At 50.3% G+C, this 12,224-nt stretch overlaps 1 protein-coding gene across 13 annotated transcripts in view; it reads right to left on the reverse strand.

The window, feature by feature from the left end:
- The window catches only part of OTOF (otoferlin), a 115,928-nt gene that overhangs the window by 61,028 nt on the left and 42,676 nt on the right, over positions 1 to 12,224 (reverse strand). For 9 of the 13 annotated variants that reach the window (XM_037392729.1, XM_037392728.1, XM_037392726.1 and 6 more), the window contains exons 5-6: positions 7,047 to 7,258; positions 3,623 to 3,709 (exon numbers count right to left, since the gene is read on the reverse strand). In XM_037392729.1, the coding sequence (XP_037248626.1) occupies positions 3,623 to 3,709; positions 7,047 to 7,258 (299 nt within the window). The remainder of the gene's footprint in view (positions 1 to 3,622; positions 3,710 to 7,046; positions 7,259 to 12,224) is intronic. The other 4 variants (XM_037392735.1, XM_037392734.1, XM_037392738.1 and 1 more) reach the window with 1 other exon arrangement.

Genomic DNA, 12,224 nt, shown 5'->3' on the forward strand with positions numbered 1-12,224 from the left:
GCTGGGACTTGATGGGGAGCAAATGGCCATCCCTTAAGGATTTGCCCTACCGCTGAGGGCGGGCTGGCCCCTGCACTGCACGCACTGGGGCAGGGCTTTCAGGTCTTGCTTTGCTAAGGGAGATAAAGCACTGACTGGCAGAGAGAAGGCAAATCTGGCATCCCTTGCTCATTGCTGCCTAACAGCTCAGTGCTGTGACATCCCAAACAGCCCCACCAGCCTTCCCTAGAGTGCTGGGTACCTCCTTGGGCAGCCTGTGCAGCCCCTGGACATAAGGACCTCCCCACCTCTAAGCCACTGGAGGGAGGTGACCCTGGCTAGTAACCTGGCCAGACCTCCACATCTGCCAGCACACAGATCTGAGCTCCTGGGCCAAAATGCCAAGTCCAGGCAGAAGTTTAGCAAGTTTCAGGCTATGGGTAAACAGCAAAGGTGGTGCAAGGTTTGGAGCTAGCTCCTTTGGTGGTCAGCGTGTGGATCCACTGTGAACTGGACGGGGGAAGTGATCCAGTTTTGAAAAAAATAAATAGCAGCCCAGAGTGGTTATTTATTTACTGCTTGACATTTCATTGTCAGATGGATCCATGCCCTGACCTGGCCATTGGCTTGGCCAGGCAAAAGGAGGTGTTGGCAGAGCAGGGGTGATAGGAGCGATGGGGGATGCTGGCAGCAAAAGGACATCGCCTGACCTCCCTGCACTACAGACTCCAGCCACAGCGATGCTCAGGGGCCATTCCTCAACCCCTTGCCCAGCACGGTCAAAGGATCTGGGCAACCCTTTAACAGAAACAATGAATTCTGACTATACCTACAGTTGTTTCTGCCTTTTACTGTCTCAGAGCACAACCCTCACCCGTGCTTCTATTTGGATAATTTATTTACCCCCGCACAAACTTGTGCCTCCCCGTCTCATTCCCTCACCTGAGAGTTTGTCGAGAAAACAAGACTATTCACCCTGTGCAAACATTTTTGATGAATTGAAGACGTTGTTTTGGAAACAGGGGAGTTACAAAAGCAAATATGGTATTTCCCTCCAAGGTGTCTGTCTACTCCTGACAGCACAGGGACTGAGCCTGGCTCCAAATAACTCTGATATAACCCCCACTGCCAGCACAGGTTTCCAATGTGTGTCTCACCAGCATTGCTGGCACCTCTATTAGGCTGCAAGCAAATGGCTGAGAAGTGCTTGGCAAGCCCAGCTATATTCATATATTCCTTGTTGTTGCTGCTGCTTTTCCCATTTCAAGGTCTGTTTGTTTCTCCTGCCTTCTGCACACCCTCAGGAAAGGGAATCAGCTGAATAACAAAATAATGTCCCTAATGAGCCAGGGGAGGAGGTAAACAGCTTTGCATTGGAGATGACACTGACAGAAAGCCTGTAGAAATCCAGGGAGACCTTTCCACTGCCTTCATTCTGATTCCAAGCCCCCCTCAGGGGGGCACAGACGATGGAAACAGACTGCAAAGATGCACAGAATTAGAGATTTCAAGTCCAACTTCTTCCCCGAGGAGGATCAGCTCGGCCCAAGTCACTCCTCAGATGTGCATCCAGCTTGTACTTAAGCATCTCTAGGGAAGGGATCTGAGCTCTCTCCATCAGACCTGGAATTTCTCTCCTCTTATCCCTACAATACATCCCACTGCTGCCTTGCAGAAACCTGACTTTCAGCTGTCCTGTGCTGAAATGATGAGCAGCTCATCCCAAACCTGACCTAGCCCTCAAAGGCAAGGCAGGAGCTGGACTTGGCTTTGAACTTGGCTTCCCTGGTGTAGCCACGTCCAAAGGTTGCTGTGGCACAGCAGGGCTGCCCATGTCAGTCCCCACACCAAGCGATACCCTCGGGAAGCTCCCAAGTGGCATTTGAGCTTTTGGGGGACTCCCAAGTGTCGTGGTTTAACCGCAACTGGTAGTTAAGTACCAGCAGCCACTCACTCACTGCCCCTCACCCAGGGGGATGGGGAGGAGAGCTGGAAAGGAATGTAAAGCTCAAGGGTGGAGATAGGAACAATTTAATAACTGAAACAATAAAAATGAAAGAGCAGTAATAACAATGATGACAATAACAGTTATAATGAAAAGGGGAAAGGGAAGAATAACAACCAGAGGGAAGGGGAGAAAGGAACATGGGGTGCACAATGCAGCTGCTCACCACTTGCTGACCGATGCCCAGCCAGTCCCCAGGCAATGATCCGCCCGCCCTGGCCAGCCCCCCAGGTACATATACCAGGCATGCTGTCCCATGGTATGGAATACCTCTTTGGCTAGTTCGGGCCAGCTGTCCTGGCCATGTCCCCTCCCAATCCCTTGTGCCCCCCCAGCTTTTTCACTTACAAGGCCTGAGGAACTGAAAAGTCTCATATCAGAGCCAAAACACAGCACTGCACTAGCTCCTAAGATAGTTAACTCCATCCCAGGTGACACCAGGACACCAGGCATCCAGCACCCTTGTCAAAACATTATGGCTGTCTCTCCATCTCCAGGTTCCCAGACATGCCAGATGCATCTACAGCCGGGGGCATACACAGGGACAGACATGCCTTTGGAGTGCCTTGCTCCCTGGGCACGTGCTACTGCCACGTACCTCTACACTACAACATTAAAAGTTCAAGGGCACAATCCCTGCCTTTGAAGCCCAACTGCCTGGCATGCATCGCACCCATGCCAATGCTTCCCATCCAAAGAAAGGGTTTGGGCAGGCAAGCCTTAACCTGCCCTTTGGGACTGGCCCATAGCTGTTGTACCTCCTGATTCTGCTTGAGTATCATTTGGGTGAGTGCTAGGTAGTCAAAACCTTCTCAGAGACTGTCCCAATAATTTAATAAGGTTACGGGTTCTTCAGGTACTTGAACTGACACAATCTAATCAACGAGACTTGACAGAGGTGTTTACCCGTACAGATGTGGCCATGAATTCCAATGACACAGTCAATATCTTCATGCTACTGAAGCTTGAGGCACTCAGCAACAGGCTGCATGGAGAGCTGCTATGAGAAATGAGCTCCCCAGAAGAGCCACGTGCATGAAGAACCACCTTCATGTGTTTTCTGCCATCACTGGACCTACATGAGTTGAGGAACCCACCAAAAATGCTCCTTCCTTTGGCTGAGCTGCTCTCAGAGGCATTGTGTTGGTCCCTGGGTTTTACCTGAATTTCTATTTTTTTGCAGCTCCTCCCCAAACTCTTTCTGGCACACGGTGGGGAACAACTCACAGCACCACACTGCAAGAAAAGCCACTGCAAACAGAAATCAGATCTTCATGCACATCACAAGGAGCTCTTCCCCATGCACTGGACATGGCTGATCTCTGGTTCTGGGCATGGCTCTGCCTGATGCATGGTGGGACCTGGAGAAGGAAGGGAGACCCAAAGGCAAGGCAGTACCCCAGCTGCAGCCTCCCGCAAGGAGGCTCCATCCTGGATCCCAGAACCCCACCTTGATCATCTTTTCCAAGGATGCTTTTCCAGCTGCTCCATTGCTTCTCCCCACCAGCTCTTCTGCAGCCAAGAAATGGGAATCCAGGGGTGATACTTGCAGGACATCCACAGGGCCAAGGCAGGAGCAACACAGCACTGCACACCTCACTGCCAGCAGCACGAGCGGGTGCTGACTGGCTCCCCTACCTTGTGTTGAGGGATCCCTGGCTAAGGGTGTCCCCCTCTCCCAGAAGTTCATCTTCACTGTGGTAATACATCTCATCCTCTTCCATGCTGTGAGGGTGGTGACAGTAAACATCAGCCCTTTCCCTCCTTGGTATTCATAACGGTAATGGTGGTGACATTAATGACCATGGCCCTTGGAGTAGGCAACAAGACACAACCAAACCTGACAGCCCCCCTGCACTCAAAATGACCTGCTGTGGAGCAAAACTCCAAACCAGAGGACATGGGGAAGCTCCTTGGGACAAAAGCAGCAGGTGAAACCAGTTTTTGTGTAATTGTCCACATTCAAACTTGCTTGGGACAGTGGGACTAGCACTCTCTGCCTGCATGTCTGCAAAGGGATGCCTCTCCCACACCTCCTTTAAAACTGTTGGGTCTTTGCTTGCTTATGATGCATGATTGCACAGCCTGCTCCTGTGGAGCAATGGGAAGGGGCTACAACAGTTCTCTTGGCTGTGCGGGGGCTGATGGGGCATCTGCGGCACTTAGCCTCGCTCAGGATAAGCCCTATGTACAAAGAGATTTTTTTCTAAAGCATCCTGGATCTGAAGGAGAAACTGAAGACAAATAGCAAGGGACTTTCACCAAATTGTGACCACCAAGAACCACTCTCCCACATGCTAAGAGGCACTGACCTGGATGGGAAACACAGCACAAGGATCATTTGCAGTGTGATTTGCAGATGCCACAGTACAACTTGCAGATGCCACAGTGATATTTAACCTCCATGTGTCCCTGCTGCCCATTTATAAACTTGCATTTACTTCAGTTCCCCAATTTTTCCCCAACCACAGACAAACCAACCTCAGAAAGTCCTTCTGCTCAGCACTGCCTGCACACATCCAGCACAGCTCTATGTACCCAGCAAGCCTTCAGCTACGATGCAGCTCTATGTACCCAGGCAAGGGTGCTCAGCAAACCATGCGCCTCCTCTTAAAAACTGCCCCCAGGGTGGGATCTGTCAGGCTAAATGTGGCTGGCCTCAACCTCCAGCTCAGCTGGTCATCTTAGATTTACTTTACAGTCCCTGGAGGCCTGATACAGAGCCTTAATTCATCCAACCGCCTGCCGGTATCTGCTGTGGGCGATGCATCAGCCACGCAGCATCAATTCCATCTACAATGAGAATAAAGTCACATTCACATCATGCTGCTTGCATCTCCTAAGTCCCAGTGGAGCAGGCAGGGTGCTGATTTCCCAACACAGGGGGCTGACAGACAGACTGAGACCCACCCTGCAAGCTGGGCTGCACCTGGTACGCGGCCCTGCCATCCGCCTTTTAAACCCTTCTGCATCTTCCCCGTTCAGCAACATCACGGTCCGCTGAACTGTGAAACGAAATCTGCACTTTCCATTTGCTTGAAAATTCACAGGTTTCAGCCCAATTCACACAGTTAATTAACTGCCTAGGAGTGATGCGAGCGACCGGAGAGATCTTCCCTCAATCTCCAACCATGGGGAAAAAGAAATTTTCCCCTTCTATGGCCAGAATTAAGTGCTAAACCCAGACAGAAATCAAGTGCTGTGGAAGCACAGAATTGCATAAACCCAGCAGGGGGGTGATGTATGGCTGCAGCAGCACCTGAGATATAAATGCTGTTTAAAAAGGAACCGATTCCTAGGGATATGTTTGGATTCACACCTCCAGGCTGGGCTTCCACATGGATTTGGACACACGAGGGCTGTCTGCCTTTGATCCACCAGCAGCATGCAAGCAGTTGGACTGTAGCCTTCAGACAAGGACTGTGTTGGTGCCAGGAGAGCAGTGGGTGATCTGAGGACCCAGCTCTGCCTGGGCTGCCTGTACTCTCTGCCTGTCCCACTTAAAAAGTCTCTGCCCTCCACATTTATCTCTTTCCATGAGACTTTTAGCAAGCTCAGGACTTGGAGGTCTCCACTCTTCTAACTGAAAGAAGCCAATGGGTTCAAGAGCTACTGGACTGGAGATGGACAGACAAAGTCACTACCTGCGGACAACACAACTACATAAACTATGTAAAGCTGCCTGAAAATCTGGCTTAGCAGCCTGTGAACCCACTGTATTTATACACAAGTGGTTTCACACTTGCAAAACTCCCCTGTTGCCTGATGAGCTGGGTGAAGATTTGAGCAGAGTGTTCAAAGCCCCTGTGATGGAGTGGGCTGAATCTTGGCCAACAGCACTGGAGCCCCACTGTCCAACCGGGCCTTGAACCTCATGGCTGCATATGACCTGGTAAAATGGCTGTTCCTCCCAGCAGGGTCTGAGCCCTGAGCATCCGTAAGCCACAGCTCATGGCAGAACTGGTCCCAGCTTGCACTACATGCCAATGGACAGCCAACTGCAGTGTTCCCAGCCTTGAGCCCTCTCCACCCATCCTAGTCACCAGGCTGGGTTTGCAACTGGTTACAGCAGCTTTGTTCAAGAAATGGAAGGATACAGTCCCCAGGCTTGCCTTCATCCAGTGTCAGGGCCCATGAGCTTAGAAAGAGACAGAGGTGATGCTAAGGACCCTTAAATGAATAGAAAGCCAGTAACAGAATCCTTTAGAAGACCTGGAGGTGTTCCCACCTGCCATCACAGGGTGAAGCATCCCTCATAACCCAGCACAGGCACTGCCATTGGTATGGGATTTTACTTTAGCCCAGTGAGGTCCTGGGGTCCCAACAGACCATCATGAAAGGAGTTTTGACAATGTCTTTGAGAAGCTATGTGCTTGTCTGAGGGTTAATGCTACAGGGGAGGTGCCAGGGCTTGTTCCCTCCACTTAGGCCACAGCATCCTTGCTTTCTCCTCCAGTCTCTGCCGTGCCAACTCCCTTGCCATGGGATGTGCGCGCACTCATGGTGCCCCCCCAGCACATGGACATGGGTCAGAGGCACTGTTGCTGTCACCTTCCATCCCAGAAGCACCCACACTGGTGTGGTTTTGAGGCTGATGTCCTCCTCCCCCTGCCCCTGGCTGCAGCTGCCCTTGGCACGCCTCCAGCTCCTGCCCCAAAGGCAGCTCAGTCCTGGGGGCACCTCAAGCTCCATCGAGATGCAAGACTCCACATGTGGCTCTATACTCCACACATGGCTCTAATCCCATCCAATATGAGGCCTGACTAACACCCAGACCCTTAATCCTCTCCAAATCTGTACTCGATTACATTTGCTCTCCATCGTCTGCTGCATGCTACAAAGCTCAGCGCTTGCTGGAAGGTTCAGCTTTGTCCTGATGGCACTGGTGGGTGGACACTTACAGCCTATCCTCACCTTGGGCGGTGATAATGGGTCTTTTGATAGCCAGTAGATGTGATGAACCTTAGAGGAGCACTGGGGCAATGCCACCCTCTCACAACAAGCCAAGCCCTCCTTGGTCCCGCTGCCATCAAGCATCTCCAAGCGCTGAGCATCACATTACCTCCTGAAGGTCCTCTCTGCAGATTGCTGGTTGGATTTACCCGGAGAGATGTCCAAGCCCTGCCGGTGGCCGGAGAGGAGGCTGTCTGTCTCTAAGGGGTACCTGCCATCCCCTTCTGAGTGGACACTGGGGGTCTCCAGGAACTCCTTGTCATTCCATGCACCAACTGTCCCATCCAGAGCCTGGTACCTGATCTCTATGGAGATGCTGGTCTGCAACACACAAGGAAGACACATTCAGCCCCCAAGAGCAGCACAGAGAGGAAGGAAGGTCCTGAAAAATCTGAAAGACAGAAAAAGCTGTTGCATTAGCTGGCTTGATCTCTGAGCCTTACTGACCCCAAAGTCTCTTCTTTCCTAGTGCATGGGACAGCTGGAGAGCAGGTCTTCAGCTTCAAGAGGTGGTCCAACCCAGCTCAGGCATGGTGCTGCAGCCTCCCTTCTGCTCATGGACCTGATTCACTTGGAGTTGCTGGTGCATCTCAGACCAGCTACATCAGATATGAGAGACATAAAAAGCCCTGAACAGCAGACAAACCCAAGCAGCTGAGCACACCATGAGCAGATGAAGCCATGCCACATTGGTAGGTTTTTCTCTGTGGCGCTTCACCTTGTTAAGAGTTTCTGTCCTGCTGTTAAGTGCTGGCCTGCCAAACCCCATGGAGGCATGATGCCTTGCTCCTGTGTGGCCCCATCCCAACCCTGGGCAGGGTTTGTCTAGCCTTGGGCATCCTGGGGAGGTTTGGATCAGTCCGTCTTAGTGATGCACACAAATACCTTAAGGGCCAGTGTCAGGGGGCCAGGGCCGGGCTCTTGTCAGCGGTGCCCAGCGACAGGACAAGGGGCAACGGGCACAAACTGCAGCACAGGGAGCTCCGTGGGGAGAGCAGGAAAAACTTCTTTCCCTTGAGGGTGCCGGAGCACGGGGACAGGCTGCCCAGAGAGGCTGCGCAGTCTCCTTCTCTGGGGATGTCCAGAGCCCACCTAGCTGTGGCCCTGTGCGGCTGCCTGAGCAGGGGTGGGCTGGGTGGTCCCAGGGGTCCCTTCCCAGCCCCACTGCCCCGTGTGCTGTCCTGGCTTGGGAAAGGGGTCTCTTGGAGTGGCCATGACCAGCCTGGGTGGGAAGGGACTGGCGGTGGGTCTGTCCAAGCTTGATCTCAAGCCTCTTCTGGATGAACCACGTATAAGTAAGGTATTCTCCCTCTTCTGCACAGTCTTTCCCCACTTACACACACAAGGTTGCACCAGGCTGCTGCAGCAAATTCAGGGTTGGACCTCTCAACAGTTTCCCCAAAAAAATCTTTCTCTGGATTTAAAACACAATCAAATATGTGAGTTCATCTTGCTGCAAAGAGCTGCTGGTTCTACCCTCGCCCTGATGTCCAAAGTCCTTCTAAAACCACAGTTTTGAAACAAGCAGCCAGAAAAATATCTCTCTTAAAAGCATCTCTATTTTGGAAGGCAAAGAGCTGCTGCAAAGATTAAAGCAAAAGCAAAAACCGTTCTCCACTCCCACTCAGTTTTCAATGCAAAGGCAATTGATTTGAGACACAAGGACACACCAAAAAGGCTAACAAACCAAAAGCAGGAAAATATATGGTGAATTCTTCCTTTTTTCATCTATAGGTTTAAGAGGAGGCACAATGTCCCAACTTGCTCCACCTGCAGCTTGTCAAAGGGATGATGATAGGCTGGAAAATGCAAGGTAAGATATGGCCTGGAAGAATTTAGCAAATGAGAGCTAAAGGGTGACTCAAACCCAGCTGGAAACATTATGGAAGCTTTTCACTGACATTATTCTTCATATGGCAAAATATAAATTTGAGTCAATCAAAATGACTTGCCACACTGCTGACCTCACCAAGCTGTTTCAGATTGTTTAAAAAAGCAAATGCAGAGGATAGATGAAGACACATGTTGGAACAGTATTTTTCACATATTCAAACCCCACAACGCTGTTGTGAAACATTTGATGAAATCTCATTTTTAAATTATATTTAAAAGTTTAAAAATCCTTGAAAAGTAATAAAAATTATGAGTGTAATAAACTGAAAGATTTTGGTTTGGGCTGAATAAAATCCTCTCTTGTTTGAAGAGAAATCAGTAGGCGTAAGCTGAGACCAAGAGAAATTCACACTGGAAACAAAACTCTCAATTTAACAGTAAAGAAAATTAACAAGCAGAATGATTGACTGAAGGGCTGGTGGATTGCTCTGTCACTGGACATTTTAAAATCATTTTTATTAGGGTTTTTTTTTACATCACTTGAGATAATAACAAGTTCTGAGACATCCCAGAGCCTCTATTGCAGGAGGTCAAGATGACACCATCATAATATCCCTCCTGGCTTTACAATTTCTGGCTCTTTTAATCTCTTTACTAAAGCAAGTCAATAATGTTAATAGGGCTTGCTGGGAGCTGCCAGCATCGCTTTGCAGTCAGCCCAGAATAAAGAAAACCATTTTCAACACTTCTTTTGCATTTGATTACAGAAAGATGAAGTTATGCCTGGAAACTGCCTTCCAAGAAATGATGGCAGTGAAGATGCACCTCTCCCTTTTCCCAGAGATGGGAGCTGATGTTGGGAGCTGGCCCTGCTTCACCTGGACATGCCCGCAATTTGGCCACCCCAGGGTGGGTTTGGAGGTGGGATGGTTGTGCAGGGGTAGGACCTCAGTCTGCAGCAAGGATCCCTGCTGCCAGCTTGGTACTTTGCAGAAATGGAGCTGCATTACATCACCTTGAGCATCTGTCCCGTGCTTGCCAGCAGCCCTTCTGGAGGTAAGGCTGCCCAGAGCAGCTGCGGATGCCCCATCCCTGGCAGTGCTCAAGGCCAGGCTGGACGGGGCTGGGAGCAGAGGGGTGGGTACGAGATGGTCTTTAGGTCCCTTCCAACCCAACCGGTTCGGTGGTTCTCTGATTCTATGATAATGCAATGCCAGAACTTGCTCAGGTGCCATTGTAGAGGAAACATACCTTTAAAATCACAGCTTTTAAGGAGCTGAGAGAGGCAAGGTTTGTTGAGAGGGGACATATAGAGAGTGCTTTCCGTCCTAATTCTGGAGGGGATTTTTTGCAACCCTTGTCTTCGAGTTTGCTCAATGCAAGGAACAGGTTGCTTCCAAGCAAAACCTTTCTCTTTGCATCTCAAAGGACAAGGAAGTGCAGTCAGCTAGTTATCCAGTCTCAGCTGGTGGGCAATGGCTTTCCATACCTGCCCATCTCTGCCTCCTCAATATGTCTGATCATTTTTTGGTCCCTCTCTCCTCCTGCAACAGCCCTCACTGCCCACAATCCACCCCTATGCCTACTAAAAAGATCAGTATATTCCAAGCCTGGGAAAAAGTGGGTCACCTCTCCAGGAGGGCTGGCTCTGCTGCGCATCAGGGGCTATTCCAGATTTATATTGCCACTAATATTTCACCATGCAAAATGCCTCAGGTGTTGCCCTCTGGATTCTCTCTTCTCAAGGCTTCCTCAGTCTAAAGCTATCATTTCGCTGGAGCAAAGGCTGGGACCAGGTGGTTTGGAGAGGGAATTGATCAAGCCGAGTTGTCTCTGTGCCCCTGAAGTTGCAATGAATCCGAAGGGATCCGAAATCCTGCCAAAAGCTCAAAATGCAAACACACACCCTCACCTCCCAGCTCTGGTTTGAACAGAGGATGCTCCAGAAATGCAGGCTAAACAGAGGGATGTGGCGTTTCTGCTCACAGCAGGCTCTAAAAATCCAGAATTTGAGCATGTGCATCCATGTGGCTTGTGGTGTGCAGAACATGGGGGGATTTATTGTCTTGCCTAAGGGGGACCTCTGCTGTCCTGGTTTCAGCTGGGATGGAGTGAATTATCTTCTTAGGAGATAGTACAGTGCTGGGTTTTGGCTCTGATGTGAGAACACTGTTGATAACACGCTGATGGTTTTAGTTGCTGCTGGGTGATGTTTTTATCAAGTCAAGGACTTTTCAGTTCCTCAGGCCTTGTTAGCGAAAAGGCTGGAGGGGCAGAAGGGATTGGGAGGGGACACGGGCAGGGCAGCTGGCCTGAAGTAGCCACGAGGTATTCCATACCATGGGACGTCATGCCTGGTATAGATCCCTGGGGGGTTGGCTGGGACCCAGGATCGTGGCTGGGCATCGGTCAGCGGGTGGTGAGCGGTTGCACTGTGCATCACTTGTTTATGATTTCTCCTTTTCCCATTGGATTTTATTCTCTCCCACCACCCTTTTATTATAACTGTTATTGTCATCATTGTTATTACTGCTCTTTCATTTTTGTTCTGTTTCAGTTATTAAATTGTTCTTATCTCCACCCTTGAGATTTCCATCCCTTTCCCACACTCCTCCCCACCCCTCTGGGTGAGGGAGGAGCGAGTGAGCAGCTGTGTGTGTGGTATTTAAATACCAGCCAGGGTTAAACTATGACACTGCTCCTGTAAAATCCGCCCTGCCCAGGATGCCCCAATTTTGCAGCAACAGACAACAGTCAGTATTTGTGTTTTCCAGAGCACCCTGCAGATACCAACTAAAACAGCTCCAGCAGAGCTGCCGTGACACAGGGTTAGATGGAGACATGAGGTCTTCAGAGGGGAGGTGGTGAGTGCAGGTTATCCAGTACCTCAGGCACAGGCTGGGGAAGCTGGTTTCTCCTCCCGGTGCCTCCTTCAGAAGCACACAGCTTACACAGAGGCGAAGGGTACCAGGCTGTCTGCTTTGACCTGCTGCGCAGCTGCACCAAGCTCCTGGCCGGGCTGCAAGGCACCAGGCAGTGCAGGTACCTCCTCAGTCCTAGGTTAGTTCATTCTACAAATGTCATCATTTTTGACTTCAAGAAGTTGCATGTATTTAATTTTCATCCATTAATTTTCCTCTCTCCTCCCTGTGACACTGAAGGGCCTTAAAAATATGGGATTGTCCTCCTTTGGAGGGTCCCACGGACTTTCATCAGGCAAACTCTCAGTCTGATAAACCAAGGAACAGCAGGAGCTGTTATTTCCAACCCTGGTATTATTGTTGCATGCCAGGTCTGCACCCCCTCGATTTTTTTCTCCCTACTTAGGACTGTATTCCTTGTACTTTTATTGGTTTCATTCCTTCTGTCCCCACAGGAGAAGTCACCTCCTGTCTCCTCCTAATGAAACCACTCATCTTTTCATTGCTAATTGCTTGCTGTTAGCACCAAGGGT

The sequence above is a fragment of the Falco rusticolus genome, chromosome 6, assembly GCF_015220075.1.
Source record: "Falco rusticolus isolate bFalRus1 chromosome 6, bFalRus1.pri, whole genome shotgun sequence".
NCBI classification, from domain to species: domain Eukaryota; kingdom Metazoa; phylum Chordata; class Aves; order Falconiformes; family Falconidae; genus Falco; species Falco rusticolus.